Source organism: Indicator indicator, chromosome Z (genome assembly GCF_027791375.1).
Source record: "Indicator indicator isolate 239-I01 chromosome Z, UM_Iind_1.1, whole genome shotgun sequence".
NCBI classification, from domain to species: domain Eukaryota; kingdom Metazoa; phylum Chordata; class Aves; order Piciformes; family Indicatoridae; genus Indicator; species Indicator indicator.
This window is the reverse complement of record NC_072053.1, coordinates 37,479,045-37,506,662: the sequence shown is the minus strand read 5'-3', so window position 1 is coordinate 37,506,662 and position 27,618 is coordinate 37,479,045. Positions and strand designations below refer to the sequence as shown.

The following is a 27,618-nucleotide window of genomic DNA, read 5'->3' as shown; positions in this document are numbered from 1 at the left end:
GCATCAGCAGCAGCCCCTAAAGGTTGAGCTATCTAGTCCTCTAACCCACTCTGCTTTGCTGCTGCAGTTGTTATTTGCAGCATTACTGGATGATTACAAATCACATGTAAAACAGGAGAGGAGTAAAACAGCATAATGAAATTTTATTCTGAAAATATGGCAAGAGTCTAAGGCACTTCAAACATTTCAATACACATGACTAAAGTGAATGTGACAAGGTAATAGCATTCCATAAATATGCACTGAGAACTATGCTCAATTCCACTCAAGGGGAATGTACAGCTGATACCTCTAATTTTATTCTCCAATAAACACGTATGGAGTTTATGGACTGACACGGTTAATAAAAATGTGGTAACAGGACATGTAATTCTTCATGTGGTTTTTAATTATTAAGGAGTATAAAATGTTGAAAATACTGTCCGAGTTAATTTTATAGATACTAGTATCTTTCATATAAAAACTTACACGTTATCCCCAATTAGCAACAACTTATTTTAGTGAACTTCAGACCTGACAAGAGGCTCTATCCCCAATACCTACCTATTCACCCACCAGCTCAAGATCCACGGAGCTGAACTATGTAAGCACCTGCAGCTTCTAAATCTCGAAGTAATTAATAACATCAAAATCACATTGGAATGAAATTTATGGAAAGGTTACTGTGATAACATCTTGGTACAGTAAATATATGTTTTAGAATGATTGAAAACAAGCCACTGGGACACCCTGGCATGGATAGTTTTAGAAGTCTGATGCTGCACATAACATAGGAAAGGACAATCTATAGCAAAGAAAAACAGGATGTATGGAAAGATGAGGTGAGCAAAAAAGAATAGCTCTGGCTACAGTTCTCAGCTGAGCACTACTTTAATATATGCTTGCTTCAAGTTTACAGTTTTCTATCTTTAGCACTAGTCGCTGCTTTCACTTTGCTGGTGAGCTCAGGCACAAGACAATTACATTCAGTATCTGTCTCAGTAAAACAGTAACATTTAGCAGCTTAAAGATGGCATAGAGATTTTTACAGATATTCATGCACTACTACTCAAATGTGGCTCTGTGGGTGGGAGCAGGAGATGTCCTTCTGCTAAGCCTAGGAGTGCCCTAGAAAAGAAGAAAGAACGATTAATCAAAGGGAAATTATTCCAGACAGCCAAATGAGAACACAGCACTTTGTTCAGTCCCATGCTTTTAACTCCACAGATTAATCTTTCTCGTCTTTTTCTTTATTATTTATTAAAAAGTTAAAAAAATCAGGACAAACAATGCCAGCTATCATGAAGCTTACTAACTGAGAGTGCATGTTCTTTAGACAGTGAAATGCTTAGCAGCAGTTTATCAAGAGAGTGAGTTGGAGCTCAGAGTGCAGGTGGATAGTTGCCAGAAGACATAGGGCAGCTGTAAGTTCAAAACCAGCTGTTTTGGTGACCAGGTCAATAATTAGCATTACAGTGATGCAACAGCACCTCCACACACTAGCCAGAGTCAGTTAACACTGCTATGTGAGCTATCTGTACCCTCGGATAAAAAGGAGGAGGTGGTATCCCTCAGCCAGCCTTCAGCCTTCTGAGTCAACCTGTATTTAAAAATGTACATTCCACTTAGCAGCATAAAAATTATCCTGTGAATAAACTCGAAATGTCACAGGCTGCACTGCTGTACAGCTGCTGGAAAGTTAAATTTTTGTTCATGTTTTACTATTGTGTTCAGGAGCAGCAAGCGAAGAGGTTGTATACTAACCGGTGACTGGGTTTTGGAAAAGTTGACATGGGCATAAAGGAGAACTGCTATGTCCTTATGTCCAGCTTCCAGGGCTATTGAAAGTGCTGTGCTGCCATCCTGAAAGAAAGGAATAAATAAGAGGATTAGTGCTTGTGTGCACTAACAGATCTCTTGGAAGCCACATCAGCTCACAGAGAAAGGAACTTAGGAAGTGGAGGCCCTACTGCTCAGACAGACAGTTGGGTTAGAGTCTCCTTTAATTTCTTTTACTGTAATTACATAACAACAAGCCTTGCACTGCTTTTTATGAGGCAGTCCAACTGTCAGAGGCCTCGTAATTTCTCTCAGTGAGGAGATTTGATAATTGCTGGGGAAGAATGAGCATGCCATTGTCACAAGAATGTTACATGTTACATGTTACTGTGTAAGAACAGTGATTTCAGAAGATGGGGCTGTCTTAAAGAAACTACAATGTCAGTGAGAAGAGGAAGAGAAGGTAAGGGAGGGATAAATGCTAATCAAATATCATGATAATTGATGTGTTAGAATAATAACAATAATAATAATAATTGCTGTGTTATAGCTCCCATTATGACTAAGAGGAGTTGTGTTTATAATTCTAGACACTCATTCATGGAAGTCTAACTACAAATAGACTTTCCTGGTCAAATACTGCCACCTCAGTATCTCAGAAGATATTACCACTTTCAAAAATCGTTGAGGCCACTAGAAGCAAAGAGTGCTTTTGCTGAAAGAGTAATTTATTGACCTGCAGTTTTCCCTTTAGACTGGGTTTGGTGCAGGAAGAAGTAGATGTCAGACAACATGTGATATGAACCTCTGAGCTGTCAGAAGGGTGTGCTTGTATAAAGCTGACCCATCCCCATCCTCTGCCTTTCTTGCTTCCTTCCCTTCCTGAAATCACTACATCAGATAGCTACAATGCCCTGCTCTCCAATGGTGTTTAAACTGTAAGGCAGGCAGCTGTAATTTCAGCGTAAATCTCACAGTGGCTTACTAGTCCACTGCCTAACTTTTGGCTCTTCTGCACACTAGTTTCCACAATAAAGCCAGTATTTGAAATGCCCTCTCATAGGGACTGCCTCTCATGTTGACTCTCTGAATGGAGCACATTTTCCAGCCACTACCATAGCACTGATATTAGAGAGGTCAGCACCAGTTTAAGGAAACTGTAAACCCTTTTTCCATCATAGGACACAATGGACAGCTTCCAAATGGAAGGTTTTCTTATGAGGCTACAGGGAGCAATTACACATAAATCTGTTTGTCCTAAGCAGAGGGAGCTAGAAGAGCTGTCCACTGCAGTACAATATAGTGCATTATAAAAGCACAACAAATACTCCACAGCCAGCACCAGGAAAAGCCAAAGTCTCAAAGAGACACACTGAATCTTTGTCAGAGTGGCCACACATCAGCAGGATGAATTTTAACTATTGATCATGCTGCCTGGAAAAGCATCTTTGTCACATTCAGAATTGCTAGGGGAATGCTAAAAATTTCATAATCTCACAGCACAGATAAACTCATTATGAAATTAATAAACAGCAGACAAACTGTGCCTGGGCTCTTTAGCTTGGAGAAGAGACTAAGGGGTGACCTCATTAAGGTTTATAAGTGTGTAAAGGGTGAGTGCCAAGAGGATGGAGCCAGGCTCTTCTGGGTGAAGCCCAATGACAGGACGAGGGGCAATGGATGGAAGTTGAGACATAGGAAGTTCCGTGGAAACATGAGGAAACATTTTTTTTCCCTGTAAGGGTGACAGAACACTGGAACAGGCTGCCCAAGGGGGTTGTGGAGTCTTCCTCTCTGGAGATATTCAAGACCTGCCTGGATGCGCTCCTGTGTGATCTGGTCTAGGTGATCCTGCTCTGGCAGGGGGGTTGGACTAGATGATCTGTCGAGGTCCTTCCAACCCTTAACCTCTGAGATTCTGTGACTCTGTGAACTGTGCTTGGGAAACAACATCAAACTGCCTACAAAAATAGTTGTGTCATGTCCACATAAAGACTTATATTATTGACTGGGTGATTAATAGTGGTAACAGTTTGCAGGCTGCAGTAACCTAGATTGCCTCCCAAATAGTTTGTAACATTGAGGCCCTGCATTTCCCCCTCAGACCAGCTGTTACACACATCTGGCACCACTGGGCAAGTGAGCTGGGTACTGTAGCAGGTGAGTGAATGAACAGAAATGTTGTCTCTGCCTCTCTAGAACAGCCCCAACAAATAACCATCCACTGCCCTCCCAAATGTCAAACCCAGGCTCCTTGTCAGTGCTGAGTGGGTAAACCCATTTGAAAAATGGAAATGTCCACAAGACGTGATGTTGCTAATGGGAGCACACCTCTGGCAAGAACCAGCTAAGTCATCGTTTTCAAGCTTGAAAAGTCTACAAATCAGATAGCCTTCTGACAGGGTAGGATGCAATGATCCTTGCAAACAAGAGATATGTGAGTGTGACACTTTGCACTGAAGTCACAGCCTGTATCTGTGTATTGTGATGACAATATAACTTCACAACTGAAACCAAACCTGCACTCTCAAAAGTCATGATGTAGATACTGTGCGAACAGGTGAAGAGCGCTGTAGGGTTGATGTTTGCCACAGACTCAAAAAAGCAATACATCAAGGCTGTTAAGTCACCAGATAAGGTCCTAGCTAAAAGCTAGAAGGCTCCTGGGAAAGGACAAAGGAATGTGTGAAGGGAAGATCTTTTACCACGACCTAGCAAATATTTTTTTTTTTTCTGTTCTGGCCACTGCACACCTACAGCTAACCATAAAAAACGCTACTGGATAGGTCTATTCTTTAGAAAAGCCAAATAATCACAGCACTTGCTACCCCTAAGCAGAGGACTCATGCATGTGGTGCTTTGGTGCTGTGAGTCAGAGATTCGTATAAGCCTATTTTAGCACCTCTCCATTGTATCAAAACCAAAAAATTAGAAAAACCATTCCAGAGTGGAGAAGCTATCTGATGAAGTACTACTGGAAAAGCAACTCACATTGTCTTCCAGGGTGCCATTACACCCAGGCTGAGCCAGCAGAAGTTTGACAATCTCTACATGTCCATGTTCACTAGCACACATCAGAGCTGTAGAGCCCTCATCATCCTGGATATTGACATCTGCACCACAGGCCAGTAAAGCTTTGACCATGTCTATCCGACCGTGACTCACAGCTAGCATCAGTGCAGTCTGACCAGCCTGCATGGAAAGAAGGAAAACCCAAATAACTATACAGGCAATCAGTGACAGAGCATGCACACTCACTTTATGAGCACTATGTTGCTTCTGGGGGAAAAAACAGGTTGTTATTTTATACAACACTCTCTGCTTGCCATTATTTAAATACTTTTTTTACATGCTATATCCCACACTCACATAGCTATTTATTAAATTAATGGAAGACAGCAGATCAATTTCCAGACATGCAGACAGCAAGGAGCTAAATGATGCTCTTTCCAAGGATGCCTCCCAAAATTCAGTAATGGTTCTTTCATATAATATTCAATCTTCATTTTCATAAGAGATTCAGACCTGAGGCTCAACTGTCTTCCAGAGCTTCATTTTATACATGGCAATCAAAAACATACACACAAACATCAAAGACCACAAAGGGTGAAAAGGAATGAGTGCCAAAGCTGAACTGGTGGAGCAGGGATAGGAGTGTGGAAGGAAAGATAAAAAGACATGGGAGTGGAAATAGTATCTTGTGAACCATTTGACTGACCTGGCTGGCTTTAGCATTCACGTCCCCATAGCTGAACAGTTCCTCTACTATCTTCATATCCTTCTCTGCTTCCACAGCTGCAAGTGCAGCAAGCATGATGGGAGTATAGCCAGCCTTGTTCTGATGATTTACATTACAGACATCTGCAGAGGGATGAGATAATTTATTTGGAAAGCAGAAACCCAAAAAGCAGCGATTGTGCTAATGAACTGAATAAACTGTTAGTTGAATGGCCTATAAAAAGGCAGCAATTGCTCTCATCATGGAAGCAATTCAAGAGAAAGTGATGAAGAAAAAATTAAACAGGGGTGCTCTTGAGCCTGAGAAAGAAAAGGATTATTTTCTACTATGTGTGCAACACAAGGGAGAGCATAAAGTAATTTTATATGTCATCACTTAGGCTTTGGGCTTTTTTATGTTCTTGGTTTTTTTATTTTGTTTTGGTGTGTGGTTTTGTTTTGTTTGGTTGTTTTTTTCCTTTTGAAAAAGCAAGTGGTCTGAAATTCGACATGACCATCATTGGTTCTGAACCTCAAAAATACCACCAGGAGAGTTTTTAAGCTCCTTTCCTGAGGGGATGCATACTGCAAGACAAAACCAGCCCAGCAACACCGTCAGTGGAAAAGCTGTTTTTTCCCTCAGCACAAACATCTTCCTGTAATTAGTGTTGTTCTAAAGATCTGCAAGTGTATTTCAACATGTTTTGGAGCTGCAGAAAGAACCTTTCAATTTAAAACTGTTTCCAGCTCTATGGAATATTTGACTGTGAAAAAAAGTACTCTGGGAAAAGTACAGTCAAGTCCTCTGAGTAAATGCTAGCAACTGGCAGGAGTTCTCTCCTCTTTGTTTAGTTCTAACCTTCAGTCTGTTTCTGTTCCTAAAATTCTGCTGAAATCCAGGAGAGCTTATTAATTTACCAGGCAGCAGGGCTTTCAATGCACTCACTGTATTGGAAAGCAACAACTCTGACTTAAATAAACTCTTTTGCTAGACTTAGGGTTAAATAGTACCATGGATAACAAGCAAAAATGTTTCAGGAAATACTTCATATTGACTGCCCAAGGGGGTTTTGGGGTGATTTCATTTTTTTTTTTTTTGGGGGGGGGGAGGGGCAGGGAGGTGAGGGTTTGTTTTGCTTTGTTTTAATGTAAAAGAACATTGTGTAAGCAATACAAGTGCAGTTGTAAGAAAATCCACGTTTTCATGTTCAGTAGATAACACCTCTGCTACCTTATAAAACCAATAGCCCAACCTTAACTTTCAGAAGTCACATCTGGGAAGCCACAGAACATTGGACTTTGCTACTGTTTTCTGAGTAATGAATAATTATTGGAAGCAATGATCTCCTACCCTGACTAGACTACTTCAGCAGAGGTATGTTTTCTGAGGTCACATTTTAGCTGCCTTTCTGTATGGCTAAGAAGCTGAGGTGTTTTTCTTATTTTTCCTCTTGATACCACTGCATGGTGATACCAAGTATTGTCACACCTCCTCTTCCCACCAAAAACACACACACAGAGTTCTTGAACCAAGAATCTGTCTGTAATATAATCACATTGCAAAGCTGACAGTAGTGGATATTTAAACATGGTCCAGAGAAGATGTTATGAAACCTGAAGGAATCTGCTTGTTTGCAAATATTTTCTAAGGGCAGGCATAGTGCAGTGTCCTACTACATGGCACTAGGCACCATTGTTGGATTTTACAGTTAAAACCTGCTGTGTTCATAGAAATACACCAGCTACTGTCAACAGCAAAAGTCCTGACTTCCAGCAACAGAGGAGTTGCTACTCATGCTACCCATCAGTAGCATGAGCACAGGCTACCTTGAGGTACCCATGGAACTGCAGGGGCAGTTTCCTCCCACAGTCCTGCTGCAGAGATAGCCTGCTGCATTTCACTGTGCTCCTGACACTCCCTGAATTCTCCCACCGTGACTCACTCTTCCCAACAGGCTGCCTTCCACAGGATCAGAGCAAAAGCACTTGTTTTCCTGCTTGAGGAAGTCTGCATGTGTGACACGTGCTGGGTTAACAACGCTGAGATTTGTATCACTGATATTCTTGTTTACCTACTGCTACCCTTCTTGATTTATAAATACTACTAGGCTTACACTCTGTGTTGTTTGCCTCGTTAATTTCACCAACTATGACAGGTTTTGTAACTAGTTTAAAGAAAGAAACTTCAGTCAGGGAGCAAAACTAGGCTTAAACAGATCTCATCCTGCCTGGGGCCAGCTCCAACCTGTGACACTTTCTGCTAGTTGCCTTCTGACTTAGTGCATGTGAAGAACAGGCACTCTGGAGTTTTCCCTCTGCCCCTACCATCTCTGATTGTGTTGCAAGGGGAGACAGAGAATGAAGAAAGAACAAAAGCAACTAAATTAAGCGTCATGGCATTGCTCATGGATCAGAAAAATGCTCCTGTATGGCAGAATGCCATATTGTGCCAGGTTCTCAGGAGAGCAGCATAGACATGTCAATGTGCTGGCCAGAAAAAGCTGTTCTGCTGTATTAAGATAAAGCTAGACTAGTTTGAGTGTGTAATGTGGATATTTACACCTGCATACATCTTCTTCCACCAGCACAGTCCAAGAGTCAGCGTTCTGCTATCTGTCCCAAACCCTGGTCAACTTGGTATATAATTTCAGTATTTTTGAAACTTCTTCAAGAGCCATCTTTATCATCTCCAAAGCTAGCACTAGAAGCAAGGATTTTAGACTACTCAAGTGAGCCACCATGTAACTTAACACCTAAAAACAGCTGCTGGAGGAGGCCTGAACTTGACCATCAAGAACTTCATTCCTGCAGACTGCAAACCCCACATATAATTAAAAGAAAATATGGAAGTAAGTCGACCTACTTGCATCCAGAAGAAGTTTTACAATTTCAAAGTTAGAATGGGAGACACTGTAATGCAGAGCTGTGTTTCCATTTCCATCTGCCATATTGATGATATGTCTGAGGACAGCGGGAGAAATCTCTTCAAAGGCAGCTATGTAATCTCCAACCATTTCAGGGACAGCTGACTTCTGACTTGAGACACGAAACCACTCATGCTGGATGGTATTTAAACAAAACCTCTGTCAAAACCAAGACAGAAAAAATTAGTTATGGGCAATCTATTTAAAAGGCTTCCCATCCCACAAGTCAACTATGCAGGAAGTCAAGCATTTTTCAGTCAGATGTGGGAAGTATTCAACCCAAGATGTAGCTCAGCTTCCCCTCAGACTACACCGCTCTTCAAAACACCAACTGTTTACCTCCTTTTATTTCACCTGATTTTCAAGAATGGTTCACCTCTGAGGGCACAGAGTTTGACGATGAGATTACTACCAGAATTAATGGGTACCAAATACTGGTGAATACAAAGAAAGACCTGGAATAAACCATTTCTAAACTAAGTTTATAAATCATTGATGAACCCAAGACTGAGAGCACAACAGCATGCTAAGTCAGTGCTAAGGCCCAGTCCTGAGGCATGAATTATCAAATGCACGAAGCATAGGAGAACTGGGTGGACATCAGTTTTTCAGAAGAGCTGTGCATTACAGAGGATCGCAAGCTGAACCTCAGTCAACAACATCATAGAATGGTCTGGGCTGGAAGGGACCTCCAAAGGTCATCCAGTCCAACCTCCCTGCAGTCAGTAAGGACACCCCCAACTAGACCAGGCTGCCCAGGGTCTCGTTGAGCCTCACCTTGAACATTTCCAGGCAAGGGGCCTCAACCATGTCTCTGGGTGACCCATTCCAGTGTTCCACCACCCTCATAGTAAAGAACCTGTTCCTAACATCCAATCTAAATCTCTTCTCCACATTAAAGCCATTGCCCCTCGTCCTGTCACTGTAGGCCTTTGGTAAAGAGTCTCTCTCCATCCTTCCTGTAGGCCCCCTTCAGGTACTGGAGGGCTGCTATTAGGTCTCCCATCATACTGTAATGAGAATGCAAATAGTGTTTTGGGGTCAATAGAGAGATTCATAGTTTGCATGGCATGTGATGCAGTCCCACTCCTGTCAGCCTAGCACTGTGAAGGCAACAGCTCTTCTACCTTGACCACTGAATGACATGAAAACTTCAGCTGAAACAGTTTCAAAGGTGAGCAGTGAGAAGGATTAGAAGGGAAGAAAGGCTGACCTAGGGGGCTGACAGGAAGGACCAGAGATGTTCTGCTGAAGGGAGGGCTGGGAAAGGAAGCATGTAACATTTTCACAGTGCAAAAGGCTGCTGCAAGTGAGAAAAAGAACTGGTTCTTCACCTGCAGGATGGCTGGCTGCAGCAGTAAGGGATTTTAGCTGCAATGAGAAGATGCAGTCTAGACATTCAGGATAAATTTTCCCACTGGTACGGACTGAGGGTGGAAGAGTAGGAGCCTTTCAGGCTAGGTAACTGTCAGGAGAACATAGACAATGCAGATCTCGCTGTGAGCCAAGAAGGCTCCAGCAGTTCCTGCCAGCCATGAGTTCTCTCTAACCTGGAAGGAGCCCCCCACAAGGCAGCAGGTAAATTCAAGAACTGTTTTGAAGAGAAGGCCCTAACCATGCTTCTCTAACCTCTCGGGCTAACATAGAGGGCGTGTGTCTGGTAAAGGGAGAATATTCTACACACATCAGTACTACAGATATATATGGTATTATATATACAAAATATTCCAAGTAACTACTACTATAATAAAAAATTACAAGGTCCAACCCTTTAGGTTAAGAGATCACATATATTATGATCATAGAGTTGAAACATAAAAGAGACTTTTTTTCCCCCAGTGCTATTGATTGCAAAGTACCACTAAGAAATTATTTTCACAGTCACAGTCTGACATGCATTATTAAGTAAACGGCACACTTCTTTCATTCAAGTAATCCATCACATCCCAAAAAAGAGCAGTTCACTGTTCTTTCCGGCATAAACAGCAGCTACAAGAGCTGAGTATGTTGGAAGTGGGTGGGAAAATTTATACAGATCCCTAGCTATACTGAAGATTACCCTTTTTGGACAAGACTTCTTTATTAGCAGACAGACAGAGAACAATTGCTGTTTAGTCTGCAGGTCCCAGCTACAAAGCACCATTTGTGCTGGTGAATATTTTAAGCACAAGAAAGAAACATGTATATTCAAATTACTCTTCTAGGGCAGAGATTATCAGCTGGTTATGACATATTTTGACACTTTCAACTCCAGCTGGGCCTGAAGTATTGGTCTTTTAAATGCCTAAACTATTCCTGAAGGACTGATGACAGGATTAAAAATGACCTGTCACAAACGTATTAAAAAACCTTTCAAAATATGTGTCAGAATGGGACACAGACAATATTATTGTCTTTAAGAAGCTGTAAATACTCCATTGTAGAGGAGACTAGTACTGTATTGTTGCCTTTTACACCACTCCACAACCGTAACAAATGCAAAATCCAATTTCAGCAGCATTCCTTTGCTTTCAGACCGTCCCTCACAAAGCAGCATAGGCAAGTCCTGTATTAGACATATAGGCACTTTCTGTAGAAAGCAAATACAACCTTCTTTCTTGAGACTGAGTATCAACAATGAATCTTCCTTACTCCTTGCTGCACTGATAAGTTGCATGGATGTGTCAGAACTGCACTTTTATATTAATGTTTTCATGTGCGTGCTTTAGGATGATAATACCCCAGCATACAGAGCACAAGCACATTCCCTGGACAAAAGTCTCCTGATGAAAAAGTTTCTTGTGACTCTTCCAGGGAGGAAGAAATCCTCTCCTCACTAGCCATTCATTGCAGGCCCTGTAAAGCCAGAAGTTATCTCTCCCAGAAGTTTTTCTGTTGCAGCTCAAGGGAACTCTGCCCTGCATCGCTTACCACATCTTTGCTGGTCAATGCCTTGGGGTCATCAATGTTACTTCTCAGCAGGTGGCAGGCAGAAAGCATCTTTTCACTGAGTTCGTATCTGAGGGAGACAGCAGAATACACAGCAGGTTTCAATTCTACTCTAGACAAAACATTTTCTTTCTGAAAGCCATGTGGGAATGAATGTTTCCAGGCAAGTCATGTGTTGCCGCAATGTGGAAGCTGCTCTTGGCAGCTTCTCTCCACAGGGACTCGCTCCATGGCAAGTGGAGCTGCTGATGGGGCTGTGGACCTCTGTGAGGAGGAAAAATGTGCTTCCCAGATGTATGCAGGAGGAGCAGTATGCATCACTTCTGTGCTTCACACTTACCAACCTTTCTAGTGGAATTTCTCACCTACTGCTATACGACTGTGGAGCGTGTCTGATATACTCTGTGCTTTGATTACTTTATAAACAAGAAGGGCCAGTAGCTGTGACGGAAATACCAGCAGAAAAGGCCACAGGCACTGCCCCCCTTCCAGCTACTGTTCACTGGAACCAGCCTTGAAAAATTCCATCCAGTCCCCCCTTCATGTTTTCACTCCTGCCCTCTTTCTTTCACAAATTTCAAAACTCAGGGAACAGTTCAAAGTAAGGCCTGTGCCACATGGCACACCAGCCTGTGGCCAATCACCTCTGCCTATACTCTCTCACAGGGTATAATGGCAATTTTCTAGGAAAACGCTCCCAGGAAGTGGAGAGGCTAACACACCCATGTGTATAAGGTAAGCAACTGAGCGTTTCAGGGATACCAGCTGGCTGCTGGTACTTCCAGAACAAGGATATGCTCCCCCATCACATGGACCATGTCATTCACATTGCCTCCTCCCCTTGAAGAGCATCGCCAGGACAGCCAGCTTGCACAGAAGTGCAAGTGGAAATCTAAGCTGTCCAGATGGTCCTATTTACAATCACACCTTGATAAGTATAAATATAAATTAGAAAGCTCCTTTAAGAAATCACCCATCTTTTTATGTGACCTATAAAATAACAGGCTATCATACAGTACTGTAAAAATAAAGCACAGAGCACATCAAAACTCACAGCTCCAAGGCCTACAAGTAGCTCTTAATTATTAATTCCTGCATCTCTTTTACTTTGCAGTTTATTTACAGGTAAGTTTGATGGTAAGCTACATCTTCAGTGAACCATGATACATTAATTTGGTCTTAGCTCTTTTATTGTTGTTATTCCACCTAGGTAATTTTCCAAGCTAGCACTCTTGTAAACAAACCTGGTATCTATAAAATATCCCTTCACTCTCTATGTTTACAATTCCTTTCCATTCACTAATCAATATCAATGGAAACTCACCACACTACTGCTTCTCATGTCCTTAAAAAAAAGAAAGCCTTGCCTTTCAGTTGCTACCTTACACAGCTCATTACCATCAATCTGAAAAGTAACTTGACATGAAATGCTGAACAAGTGCTTGACAGCAGCCTTAAAACATGTTATAGCTATGATCTCATATGAAGTATATGACCCCAGAGTCAGATGATCTTCTTGCTGCTATACCCCACCATCTTATCAAGCAGTACCAGCCATGGCTGAGATGCTGGGGAAAGTGCAAATGCAAGATGCACTCTCAGAAGGCTACTGACCTGGTGCATATGGTTCTAGACTCATTTGTTTGCTTACTTAATGTTTTACAGATTAGGCTGTCAACAGGGCATTGTTTTCTCCCCAAAAAGTGCCTCTGCCTAGGGGCAGCTGCACAGGTCTCACGAAAAATGGACCATTTAAACCTGCTGCAAAGGACACCCTCTAACAGCTTCTCCCTGCTCATACACAGTTGCTTTTGCCACAAAACTGTCTCTGGTTACCCACTCGGAAAGGATGGAAGCTGGCAATGGTTGAGCAGCAATGGGGCTGGCACTCTTCACCAGCAGGGGCACAGCCTGCAGCTCACTTTATGCAAGGAGGCAGGAGTAATGCCCTCAGAGGTGCTCCAGAGAAGGACTGCAGCCTACCTCTCTCTGATTTCCACTTCCTCAGCCTCACACTCCGGAGGTGTGCTGTCCTTCTCTGCCCCCACGACACAGACCTCCGGAGCATGGGGCGTGGGCTGCCCTTCCTCCATGTGCTGGCTGTGGGGGTATTCATGGCCCTCACACTCGTCCTCCGAATCTGAGGAAGAGCTCTCCTCAGAGCTGGAGTCATCGCTCGATGTCGTCTCATACCTAAAAGGGATAACAGGCAGGAGTGCTTGCTCAGTGCATTCAATTGTGGTCAGTATCTGCCTGTGCTGATGCAAGTTGAAAAATTGTCTTGTGAAGGCTTAGTCCTCCTGTTTTCTCCTCAGAGATCTTTTCTACTCACTGAACTCAGTGCTGCTGACAACTGACAGTAACAATTATGTGCACAGTGTGTAATGGAAGAATAAGCTTTTTTAAACAGAAGTCTTAACACTTTGTCAGATCTTGCCTTAGCCCCAGAGTGAAATTACATTGTTCAGAGTAAATTCTGTTGTTGCCTTAATAGGCAGATACATGTAGAGAAGATAAAAATCCTATCTAAAGACAGCAACCACAATGTTAACATTTTTCCTTGAGAAAATCCAGAACATTTTGATATTTTAGGTGAAATATAAGCAATGTGGTCAATTGTAATGCTGATTCTACTGTACTGTCTTATCTCACCAACCTCAGCAGTTGAGGAATTGACATACTAAGCCTGTTCTTCTAAGATACAATGGTGATTTATCAGTGATAACATTCCCCTTCTAAAAGTAATAATACTTTTAGTATTATTAGTATTATTTAGTACTAAAAGTAATAATACTTTTAGTCAATATATATATATGAAATTAACCAACTGCAGTATTTAAGCTCTACACTGCAAAAGTCATTTGTACTAAAGAAAAACTTCTCTGACAAAAGGACTGGAAAAGCTGTATAAAACAACCTGGTGAAACTGTTAAAGTCTTCTGCAACATTCTGCAAGGGTAAGTAATATTTTTGAAGAAGTTAACTTTCCGTAATGTTTTCTGCATTTGTGTATTAAAGTTTCTGTATTCATCTAGCCAGATGAGTTAATTCTTAGGCAATGTCATCTCCTGCTGCATTGTTCAACAGCACAACATTGTGCTGTCAGCTGTCAAAGACAAAGCTTTCCCTATTAAAATATTGCCTGAGAAATGTTCCCATGTTTCTTGGAGTTTGTTTCATCTCCCCCATGTTAAATTTCACAGCAAACTGACCTAAAGGTACTTGAAATTGATGCCATGTATGACTTACAAGTACAAAAGGTCCACAGAAGATTAAGATGAGCTCAGCTGCTTTGTTCTTCCCTTGAACCCCTAAACTCAGCAGATACACCTCAGCCTGAAGGACAGCCCAAAGCTATGTGTGCAGTCCTGGGCTTCTCCTTTCCTTCTCACCGCAGAAGCGCTACAATGATAGGTTGTTTTTGGAGACAGGTTTCTTACCCGCCATTAATGCCCACAAACTGTAGGTTCTTCTTGGTGTTGTTCAAATCCTTCTTCCCATCCCTTTTCTTCATGATAGATTTGAGTGTGTTTTCATTACTAGTACACACTGTTGAAAATGGAGACCAAGCACAGGTATCAGTACAAATGCGTATCCAGTTCTGACAGCTTTAGACAGTTTTTCAAAGGAAACAAACAGCTTTCTGTTTAATTTAATCCAACTGAAGCTTGGATTTCTAACCTTTTTATACACACAGTCATGGTGTGGGATGCACATTGGAATTATATACCACTTCCAAACTCAATTCTAGAAAAAGGAAACTAATTAACTTTCCCACCTTCCAACATGCTGCTAAACTTTAGGATGCTTTAGAAAACTTGTGTTTTGTTGTGTTTTCTTTTCTTTACTATTTGTGAAAGACTTCTAATATTGGAGTAAATTACTCTGCTCTCTTAAGAAACTCTTCATTCTTGCTGTCAGATGACAGTAACTCACTGCCAGCATAGCAGAGAGAGGACATTTAATAGTAACTCACTTAACAGGATGGGGAGGTTCAATCTAGACGGGTCTTTCAGATTTTAGTATTCACTGAAACAACTTTTAATCCAATCTCCAAGCATAAGACAGGTAAAACATTCATACAAACTAAAGGTTTTTTTAAAATGGATTTCATTAACCCTTTCTCTCTCAGTATTTTTCCTTAGTAAGACACTAAAGAGCATGTCACTGCCATTTAAATATGCCATAAATATGCCATTTAAAAGCTAACCACTGTCTGCAGACACAGGGTCTCACGCTACAACTTTCTCCATATCTGCATCTTTCCCTTGTTCATGAACCATGAAAACCTCCTTTAAACTGTATTTCATAATCGGACTTCATCAACATGATGAAAGGTGAATGTGAGCTAGTTATTACCATAGAGGCCAGAGGCAAGCTGGTCATCTGTCAGGTTAATTGGAGTGAGAGTTTTGTCCTGAGAAGAAAAAGACTTCCTTCCCTGAACAGCTTCCACCAGAGCAGCCTTCCTCTCCTCTGGAGGAGGCACAGTGTCCTGCTCCAATTTCAGCGTTCGCATATTTGAAGATAAGTGGACATTTGCAAGCTGGCCATGAGGGATGTACTCCAAAGTAGCACCTGCTAGGGTAGACAGTAGACATTATGTCAGACCAAAATCAGACCAAAATATTTCCATCAATACTGTGATCAACAGGGGGAAAAAAAACCAACAAAAACTGAAAAAAACCTGGGCAACACTTCTGCTTTACAGTACTGTTTCCTGAGGATCCAATAGGAAAATGGTGTGATACATTTCAGAAAATAAGAAATAATAGCTGTGAGGTTTTCTTTGCAGGAAAGCACACAACAAGGAAAAACTGTAAAGATATTGGCTTTACAATGGATGAAAGGAATGGTTCTTCCTTTTCCTTCTCTTTTGGTATATACAGTGACCCTCAGAGTAGACTTGCTGAGCTGCTTCTTGTTGATATGCCTGAAGAGCACAAGTTCACAGGCTCTGCAGATTCCTTCTGCAGGAACAGCATCCTCTCTTCATCTGCCATTTTTAAAAAGAAATGGTATTTTCCATGAAAGCAGAAACTTTTCAGTAAACTTTCATTTTTGCCAGAATGTCACTGTTACATACTTTACAGTCACTAAGACAACGGCAATAAACTCCCACTCACTGCATTTCCTTCTTTTTTGACAGATTTTACTGAGCCAGTAGTTGTATTTAAATAAAATTCCAAATTTTTCAGTTGCTATTTTAAATTTTTTCCTAATATGCTAGCATCCACTTGTTTTTTCTGCTTTTTGTGTTGAAAAGGCAATGCTAATTATGCACAGACTTTCACAGACTCTCCTGGAATTCCTCCAGCTATGCTATTACAATTGCTCTACAAAGCTGCATAAATGCTTTTGTCTGTAGAACACAAGAACACACTGGGTTTTCACACACACATTCCTCCTTAAGCGATTGTGCTAGCACTGCAAGGAAAAAAAAAGCTTAACTCACTTTAAACACTGTCATTTCTTTCTTCTCGCTTCAACCACTCTACAGTATTTTTGTTTGTATTTATCAAGAGTTAGAGTCATAGCCTCCCTACTCAAACAAATGGGTGGAGGGTACTGCACAGGATGCTAACATAGTTTAGTAAGGCACATGTCAACTATTCACATTCAGAAATACAGCTGGTATCTTTACTGCTCTTGGCAGACCATCTTTCCCCCTCCTTTCTTCAACTCTACTTTTTTTTTTTCCCTCCTTATAACAAAAGACATAATGAAGGTGATTTTTCCAAACGCTGTCACTTCCCAGCAGCTTCCTCCTCCTTGCTCCTATTCCCATACAAATTTTCAAGTTCCCAGTTGAGGCACACCTCACATGCATTTCCAAGGCACCTTCTACAGCAGCCAGATCCATTGCCCACTTCCACCACTGCTTATAGCTGCTTCAAACTACAGAGAGAAGCTGCCTGTGGGATTGGGCAAGTGTAAGGGCATTGACAGGCATGTCACTGCAGGTATAGCCAAAAAGCTTCTGCCTTCTCAGGGAACCAGAAGGTGAAGTTAGAATCCACCCCACTGCCTCCTGTGCAGGAGCAAACCCTCTAGAGTTGTGCCCACACACTCAGAATGAAATGGCCACCCATGGAAATCAAGAGGGAAGTCCTGCCCTTGCTCCCCAACCTCTCCTTGTTTCACAGCAATGACTGCCTTCACTTGGGTCTCTTTCTAACAGCGAGCACCACCCCTCATCTGCCAGCCAAGGAGGAGTGCCAAGGCAACAGAGTGCCAAGGCAAAACCAATGATTTTTAAACTCCCTTAGCTGAAAAACAAGGAAACTGCCTCTCCCTCTGCTTGCTTGGAGTGGTGACAGCTACAATTAAAGAGTACCAAATGAAGCAACTGCTTCCAAATGTAGCTGGTGGTGGCTGCCTTAACTGGTTTTACCAGGTCACTTCTGCTCTAACTTCCCTACTGAGGACACAGGGAGGGAGGGAGGAAACCTGTTATGAAGCAGCAGATATTCAGAGCCTCTGAAGCTACTGAGTTTGCTGACAGCTGAAGTCTCTCTGACCTCTGATAGGTGTCACAGTCCTCCTCTAAAGGCGGTGGTGACAAGTGCAGCATGTCCTGTGGACACAGGTGGGCTTGTGCATGCCAGAGCTGAAAGTAATGTCAGGGCAGAACTTGACATGAACTTATGGCATTCTGGTATGCCCCATCATGCTGCCTCAGCAATGCTCAGCTCCCCAAAGAGTCTGAACTTCCTCAGGTGTCTCCTTTCTACCCTGAGGCACAACTTGAGAAGCTGCTGCAGGGTAGGATGGAGAGAAAGGCAGTATCAGACTTTTCTCCCCTGCCTCAAAGTGTCTCTGGTGGCTAAACCTGCCAGCAATGCAGTAAGATCTCAGTATGTTCCTTCTTCTGGTTCAGCTCTCAGTGGCTAAGAAGCCACACTGAGACATACTGAGTTCAGAATCTGACGCATGTTGTCCATGCCTTCAAATGAAGCTGTCCTGCTTGGCCCCAGCTCCTGACAAGAGAGGATGATATCAAGGCATAAGGACAAGCACACAAGTAAGCTTGCACTAGATAAGCTGTCCAGTACATACATTTGCCCAACACAGCTGTTAGAGGCCTACACTTGCCACATGTTCAGTGCCCAAAGTTCAGGGAAAGACAGCTTTGGGCCAAACATGAGCATTAATACTGCAGGCATTTAACATTAGATCTTAGGCCTTCACCTTTACAATACAACCAACGTAACAATGCTTGCAGACCAGCAACCTAATGCACATCACTTGGAAAAATGGATGAAGGAAGAAGGTCAGTGCTACCCAATACTTAAGCAGATTAATCAGCTGCTGGCCAGACCAAAGAGTTGAAGAAGTCAAGTTCCTTCTTCCTCCACAGAGGCTGTAGGGTTGCTGTTAGGGCTGGTCATGTTTCTCAAGTGTGGAAATTAAACCTTGGCTGAAGATCACCACCAGTCTGAAAAGACCTTAAAACAGACTCTCATCTCACCTCACTCAGACTCAAATATGCTAGCAGAGAGTCCTCAGTGATACCAGGTTGTGGTGCACAATACTGACAGTAACTGAGCCAAGAGAATCAACACTTAGCCAGCCTCTGCCTCCAGACAGAGGCACCAGGTAGACTCTCCCTGATGATCTTTCTTTGTTTACTGTTGTAGGCAAATAATGCAAACTTGACAGAAGTTTTTAAGTACTGATAGAACATAGCTAACCACGGCATGGAGCTGCCAGGAATTTCCATGTGTATTCTCAAATACAGTAGGTGATCTTGGAAAAGTCCACAAGTAATTCAGAAGCAGACTAGTCAGAAAAACCAAAAAACTTGCAGACCTTAACTGTTCATATGCCCTTATGCAGAAAGCTACTCTCATCAATTTTGGACAGCAAGTGACTGAAGCATTCTTTAGCTCCAGTGATCTGAGGGAACAAGAGCATCTCAGTTTGATTTTTTAGAAGGAAACTCCTCCCCCCTAAATGTGCTTCTTATATAATTGTCACCCATTCAAACCAGGGTCACTGCAAAACTACTACACATCTGCATTAGAGGACCCATGACATTTCTGGCACTGTGGTGGTGTATTGTTAAAAAGATGCCAGTTCTCCTCCTAAGTGCAGACCTTCCCTTTGTTATGAGAGCATGAGTAGTCTTGTAGTAAGCTGGTCCAGCTTACTCACTGGGTGAGTTTTAAACAGTATTTTCCCCCAAATCTGTACTTAACTCACAATAACCAAAGTCTGGCCTTTACCTGCTTTTGAAAAATTCCACTCAGTCTAGTGGAAGCAAACACAAGTATTACTATAAAAATGATTTAGCTCGACAGTACTTTTACACCACTGGAAATGAAAAGAAGTGTAATCGAGCCCAGAGGAACTAAATACCAACTGGATGAGAACCTAGCTCTCTGGCTGGAACATCACAGGCTTCCAGCTAAAAAAAAGGGTATGAGCTTGTTGCCTATGTGATAGCTGCACAGAGATTTTATTTTTAACCTGTTGATCACTGCAAGCATTTATTTGCACAGTATGTTAATAACAGACATACACTCTCTGTTAAAGGCAGTGTGTAAATGTCTGCAGCGTATTTCCAGCAAGGAAATACTTCTCTTTCATACTGCATGATTTCTTCACAGTAGCAACAAGCTCCCTACAAAGCTATTCCATATTAAAAATCCAAAGTCTTCTCCAGTGGTCTTTAGTCTTACTAATCTGCTTTATCCTTAAAAAAAGTTGTTGTTTTTTTCATATAAATAATTTTTAACACACTTTCCAGTTGGTCTACACATCAGAACTATTGAAGATAAAATCCATTCTACTAAGGTAAGCAAAAAGGCAGAGATAAGCAAACATGTTTGTTTAAACATTTACAACAATTGATATTAACCTATCTCCCTGATAAATGTGTTACCTTCAGAATACTAAGCACATTTTCATTTTAAAAGGTAGTTTCGAGCCATTCCAGATTAAAAGTCAGTGACTTGAAAGTTTCGGAACAAAAATTGCCACACATGAACTTTTTATATGATAAACTGTCAAAATCCAGGTTCCCTTGGGGCACAAGTGTAGGTAAATGTTTCAACTGCCAGGGGAAATGGTTGGCTCCAGGGAAAATTCTCCTTCTAATAGGACAGCTCCTTTAATAGGATTGCAGGAACAGCCTCAACTTCTTTTTCACTCTTGCTTTAGCCATTTTATTTGTGTTGAGAAGCTGCTTTCCATCCCCAAACTAGCTTGTGAGGCCACTCTGTTGAAACTGGAAGTCAAAACCAATTCCTCTAACTGAACAAGACTGAACACAAAAAATTACACTTCTGTGAAGCTGCTAATAATCTTATTTATAAAATCCTCTCTTTTCTAAAGATGACCATGTGTGAAGCTCAGTGAAAGCCCACTTTGATTTCCTTGATGAGTGGTGGATCAAAGCATCTCATGATGCTGGACACAGCAGGAAGATAATTTCTGCTCTTCTTTCTTTCTCATTTATAAAGAGTTGATCTCCTCAGATGATGCTTCATTGTTGCTGAAATATGACAACACTTCCTTGGAAAAATGGGAATTTCATGATATTAAATATTCACAGATGTGGCTGGTACTATGGGAGCTGAGCTCTGAAGAAAGCTCAGTGCCTGAACTTCATGTCCCTGTGGCACAGCATGGGGAGGGAACTAGGATTTCACCAAAGTCACTCTAAGAGATATGCTAACAGACTGGAGGTTGCCTCTCTCTGCACAGCAACAGATCTGAAAGAAAAGAATTATTTACACCATGGCACAGCTTTCAGATTCAAACACCCCATGTAGTGCTGTTACAGAATGAAAGCAAATAATCTATTTTTAATAATGATAGTAGTAATTAGCTTGTGTTAGCATATGACAAGGCAAGGTACATCAAACCTCTTTAAAGAGGTCTAATTTAAATAATGTCTTTATGGGACAATTACTAAGCAGATCTCCTCTTCTGGTATAACCATGTGGGTATTTAAAACATAAAAAAAACAAACACCAAACCTGCTAAATGTCTCAGCCTCTAATATAGAGGTGGTCACTATCATTTTCAAACAATATAGGCATTTAAGCTTTCTATATTGTCACACCTAGCAGATCAGTAGGTATCACCCTGCCATATGACAGTGCAGAGGAGGCACTATGTTCTTAGGGATGCCAGCCAGACACGTGTGAATAAACAGCACTCATCTGGCACACAGGTGGGACCATCTGCATGACCATTTTTTTTAATCATGCACTACCTGCCGAGGAAGATGAAAAATGCTTCAGGTATGTCAACCATTGTGTCCCCAGAAAACAGACTGAAACAAGCACGTATGTCCAGAAGCTTCACTTGGTGAATAAGGCATACACCTGTAGCACAGCTGAAGCTGAGGGCCTCATTCACTTGCACAAATGTAGCTAATCAGTGCAATTTGTAGCAGCTCACAACTCTACAGGGTCCACCAACATGTGAGCACTGGCTTTCAAGCCTCAGGCAAGTCTCAAGTTTTCAACTATACTAACATGATCCATGCTACCAAGAGTGGGACTACCAACACATCAAGCTACAGTCCTGGAGATAAAAAGCCTACAAAGTTTGACAAACAGATGAGCCGTAAAGAGAAAACAGCTTTCTCCAATTCCATGCTTGTTTTGCATTATGAATGATGACACGAGAGAGATAACCATGTCTACAAAATAAGTCCTAAAGACCAGCTTTGGACAAACAGAGTCTTCTCATACCACCATCATTCCTTTGGTCTTTCTATTATCCTTTAGCCTGTCTCTCCAGCTCTGGGTGAAAGCTACAGTTGAAAATCTTGATAGATCTTTCACCAGATGGCACATGTTTTCCAAACCCCCACGACTTTCCAAGACCACTTCCTTCCCACTTCATTTCACTCCCCTCAACTCAATTCAAGAAGTTGCTTCCTTACATGGGATGATTAGTGTAATGTTTCCACTGGTGTACTCAGTCAGGCCTGCTCCAAAAAGCAACCACAAAACTGATACTCCAAAGATCACTTGGGCAAAATAACCACGCATTTTCAGGTCAGATATGCTCAGGTAATTTCTCAAGGCAACAGCAGAGCAGTTGGTTTTAAATACCACCCCTGCAAACTCCCTGCCTGTGAAAAACTTCTGTATACAAGACTTGTGAAAAGTCCATGTAATTAAAATTTCTTGGAGTGACATTAGGCTTCTGGTTGATACTTTGCAGAACACATTACCTATGAATTCAAAGGTAACTTCCTGAAACTTCTCAAATTCTGTGATAATATCCAGAGCCTGAATGCACTTGCCCCTCTTAATCGTACTATCTGCTGTCTGGTCTAAGAATAATGACCAGTTACCATCAGTTTGTCATGCACATCCACACGATGCAGCTGGACATAGGCAAGGTGCCAAGCCTGGCTAGCATAATTCTGGACAGTGGAAATCATCTTGACTAGCCAGCGGGTTTTATTTCCCGGATGCCACTAGGCCTTTTGAAAGACAGTGCATATGTTATTAGGAGTTACTTAGTTACGGAAGCAAAGGTGTTTGTTTTGCAAGAAGCAACATGCTAATTGCTAATTGACCCAGTTCAGAGACCATTTCAGAGGTTTGCATCTAAGGGTGCCAGCTGCAGAGCCAGACCCCACCCATCCGGCTTTATGCCTCCACCTCCATCTTCTGCCATAAACTGTATCAGGTCCTGTGGGATCACAGATGCCCCTAACTGCACCCTCCTGCCTCCCAAGCAGTAACATGAAGCAAGAATTGGAAAACCAATAATCTGACTGATGCTGTACCTCAGCTATCAGAGCACTATGCCCACTAACCCTTTAACATAGATAGCAAGCTGGTACATCTTCAAGGTACACCTCAAAGGCAGATTAATTATTTTTGCCATAAATGGACCTGGCCTTTAAGAGGTGCTTCCTAAGAATGCTCTTTGAATAAAACAGTAAAGATGACACTGCTAATCTGAAACCAGACATTTCTGCCTTTATTTTCAGCCTGTTTTTCTAAGAAACAGAGGCTTATGAGGTCATGCTTCTTACAATAAATTAGATTTGATTGTTTAACCAAATCAGACTAAGTGCTGTGTAGGACCCTTTGTATTTATGCAAGCTTTAATGAAAGCAGGCTCTGATGCTAGGCCTGGAGAAAGGGGTGTTGGTTGAGTTTGCACTCAAGACACCTGAAAAGCTACCTCCAGAGGACTGAGGACAAGCTATGATGAGATACTAAAAGATTAAAAGAAAAAAAAGGCAAAAAAAGAAAAAAGCCTTAAGTTAGGGTTACCTTCAGCAGAAATTCTACTGAATAAAGTAACATATGACAGCATTTCTGAAATTAACAGAAAGAGAAGGAGAAACATTTCAGGTTTATAATCGCATTCCCAATCCAGTTCTCCATGGGTCTAAACTGTTACAGCTCGAACTTGATTAATCTACGCAGTCCTGGCATGTAGTTCTCGTCAAGGACTAGATATAAAGCGATTTTACACTCAGTATCCACAGCTAAAGATAACATCATTACAAGTTAAAGTAATTCTAAAATAATTTTATCAACAATATGAAATCTGAATATGTGTAAAACACAATCCATTGCTCCACTTGTGTCTAGTCTCTAGACTACACATTTGATACTCTGCAGTAAAAGCAAGGAGAAGAACTGAGGATTTGCAGATAGTAAAAAATTCAGACTCACTGATTTCAAGGACATTTCTAATGTCTGCTAGATACTCTTATTATACTATCATTACTTGTAAGAAGCCCAAAATAAGAAGTGCATACAAGAAAGATAATATTGCTGAGCATACAGTATCATATTGCATGTATGCAGAGGATATGGTACGTTTCTTTTGCTGCTACATAAATGCTGAAAGTTTTACTTCAGCTCATTTAATGGATGGTTCCATTTAGCACAGAACACATCAGATTTATCAAGCTGCCATTTATCAAAAATAGGGAAATTTTAAGACCCTAAATAAGCTGTGAGAGCTTTACACAGCAACACATAAGCATGGAATATTATGTTGATATTAAATGGTATTTACTTAAGTGGGGTTTTTTCCCCATTTCCTTAACTTCTTGTTTCAGTCACTGTACAGCAGGGCCAAGAAGAAGCTATCTAACAAGTCACTGCTAGGCATTACATATTGGTTCTCCAGTAAGCCAATGTTTATAAATTTAATAGTAATGTGGTTGGATTTACCAATAAGGTGTCAGAAAGGCTGTTTTAAACTAGACTATTAGACACCCACAAATAATAAAAATGTAAGCAACTTTACCCCAGGGAATAAAGAAATCCCTCAAATTAATTGTATAAAGTGAATAAATAAAATGCAAGGAGTATTTAAATCTCAATTCTTGCCTTTCCTGAGTGGCACCAAAACCTGCAGCAGTAATTACAGCTTATGCCTTTCAAACATGAGGCTGTAATTAGGGATTAGGACAAACATTTACTGAAACAGAGAAGTTGCAAGATGTGGTTTCTGTGAAGCACTGTGGAGCTGCCTATTACAAAGCAATGAGCCCTGCTGAAACAGGGAAAGCACCCTACAGCTTTCTGGCTGACAGGCACAAGGAACAAAGGCGATGGAAAGAACACTACAAAATCTAGGAAAACATCTGTGGAAACAACTTTGTTTGATACAGATGTTGAATATGACTTTCAGCCCTGTTTCAAATCTGGCACTGCAGTTTCTACGAAGGGCATACTAAGTTTAAAGAATGGATGAAATTCCAAACCCACAGGCATTACCTCGAATACTGTTACAGTCAAAAGATGGAATCAACATTTTGTGTGACAGTCAAACCCTGCACATTTTTAGGTATCCCTCTTGAATGGCCAGAGCCATCATCATTATTAAGCCCTTCAAAGTCTGCTGGACTGGAAGAGATAGAACTACCTTTGTTTCTTTCAGTTACCAGTGGTAGGCTGAACAGAATACCCAACAGGCACATCCAGCAACAGTGCTACGTTTTGTTTCATCATTTTCTCCCAGTGAGAGGCTAAGTGAGAACCTAGAAGGTAACTGATCTGTGGCTCTGGCAAGCTGTGGACCAAGTGTGTGCCCAGATGCCAGGCTTACCTGATGAAGTGCTCCTCTCTGTGCACTGCTTCTGAAGGTCCAGGCTTCGCAGTTCCTCTGTGCTGGCATATTTCATGACTGAGTTGATGGAGGTGAGGGTGCTGAGGAGCTGTGAATTGAGAGATCCAATCTGGGAGTGGGGTTCCCCAAAGGCTTCTGCCAATTCACTGTAATTTTCAGCAAGCAGCATCTGCTGTTCCTGCAGCAGCTTCTGCACACGCTCAATGTAGTGATCCAAGCCCGTCCTCAGCTCAGGTGGTGGTAGAGGGGGTTCCAACAGGTCACTCATCTGCTCGCACACAGACCCTCCACCAACACCAATGCTCCTAGTGCCAGCTGGCACAACTGGCAGTGGAGGGGGACCGCAGGCAATGCTTCTCATTTTAAGGCCAACCAGGTAGTTTTCATGAATGCTTATCTGCCCAACAGCAGAGTCTTTGGTTTTTATTGCAGACGGCTTTTCAAAGATAGGGTGGCTGGAGAGCAAGGTGCCCACTCCAACTGAACGTGTTTTAGCAGACGCTTGTATGTCCTTCACTCTGCCATCTCCTACCGCCACACTCCGTGTCTCCACACTCTCTGTGTTGGTCTGTTTATCACAGCTGCTCAGAGCAGTGTTTGTCCCACAGTCTGCCAGGGAGGCCATCTCTGTGCTGGTGCACTGGTTCACCATCTCCAACGCAGTGCTGGTTTGCTGGCTAGCCATAGAAGGCACAGCCATCACCATTGCCTCTGCTCTTGACACAGCCTCTGTGGTGGTTTCACGGGACACGCTCTCCTTAGGGGTACAAACCACCACATCTACTGAGCAATCCCCACAGCCCACAGACCTCGCAGCTATGGCTGCCTGTGCTGTCCAGCTTTGGCTCGGCACAACTGCAGGCTCCTCTGTGTTGATGCCTGTCTCACAGATGCTCATCTCTGTGCCCACTGCCTTATCTTGCAGCTCAATGGACCACCCCGTGCCCTGGTCTTGCACCTCTGCCTTCTCCTTCACCAGCCACTGGCTCATTAGCAGCTCAGGGCCCACAGCTGTGCTCTGCATGGCAGGTCTGCAGGAGGTGCCAATGCTGCTCATCTGCAGGTGGTTTCCCACTGAGGAATCAATGACATCCACGTGGTCTCCCACCATTTGGTCTCTTGTTTGTATGCGAGCCTCCACCATCCTGCTGACTACGCAGGGCTGAGCCATCACAGCTTTATCCATTTTTTTCCTAGATCCAGCCGCCTGCAGCTCCTGTTTTAATTTGGTCATTTCCCTGTCATGGGTTGTTTCCTTTAACTGAACCTCTAGTCTGTAAATCTTCTCCTTAAGGGCTTCAATGGTTTGCTGCTGAAGCTCTATCTCTTTCTCAGTCTCTGTAGACAAGCCAAGCATGGCTTCAGTCACACCAACCCCAGACTCTCTCATTTCTTTCTCTGTCCCCACAGCTACTTCTTTGTATTGCCTTGCAGATCTGTTGTATATAACCACATCATTCATGTTCTCATCAGCACCTACAGCAACAGATCGGGCTTCTCTTGTCAGGCCTTCTCTGTTCACCCGGAGGTTTGCTGGACTTTCATAGTTGCTATCCTGGATTTTTTTCTCCAGGGCTTGCATCTCAGCAGTCAGCTGCCTAAACTCCTCTATCCTCTGAGAGCTCTGCTCTATGGTCGCTATCTCTTCCTCACAATCTATATACAGTTCTCCACCTCTTCTCACCTGAGACATGTGTTCCCAGTGCTCTGCATTTCCTGCACTGTAGGATCGCTTTCTGAAACCGTACGTATCATTTGAAGTGGCTTTCCTCTGGTTTTTGAGTTCAGCCATCATGTGCCTCTTCTCTTCCTGTAACACTGAAATTTTGACCTGCAACACAGGAATGGTCTTGACCTGCTCCTCCAGCTCTTTGAGACGCTTGAGGGCAACTGCCATTTGCTCCCTGATGTGCTGCAGATGCACTGGGCTGACATTGGTGATTGGTGTGGATATTCCTGAGCTCATGGGGCTGTGACGAATAGAACTGCCCAAGGAGGAGCTGAAGCAGGCGCCGTAGTCACTGTTCCCCTGATATCCATTCTGCAGCTGCTGAGACGTGTGACTGTACCCACCAGATCCCACAAAAGAGGGGAGAGAGCTTGTGGAACCCATGCCTCCAAAGCTGGAAAGCCGAGGCCTGCGAACATCGCCAGGTGTGACATGCATCATCTTCTCCTGCTCGAGTCGCCTCCGTGTTTCCATGAGGGTTTTTGTTAC

General features: G+C 42.4%; 1 protein-coding gene across 1 annotated transcript; it reads right to left on the bottom strand.

The window, feature by feature from the left end:
• Positions 1-847: 847 nt before the first annotated feature.
• On the bottom strand, positions 848-27,618 carry KANK1 (KN motif and ankyrin repeat domains 1). Its single transcript, XM_054397226.1, has 10 exons — positions 25,380-27,618; positions 15,687-15,905; positions 14,768-14,876; positions 13,311-13,520; positions 11,310-11,397; positions 8,339-8,558; positions 5,477-5,619; positions 4,750-4,950; positions 1,744-1,842; positions 848-1,107 (listed from the first exon to the last, which is right to left on the bottom strand). The coding sequence occupies exons 1-10, from the start codon at positions 27,601-27,603 to the stop codon at positions 1,045-1,047; spliced, it is 3,576 nt and encodes a 1,191-aa protein (XP_054253201.1). The 5' UTR covers positions 27,604-27,618; the 3' UTR covers positions 848-1,044.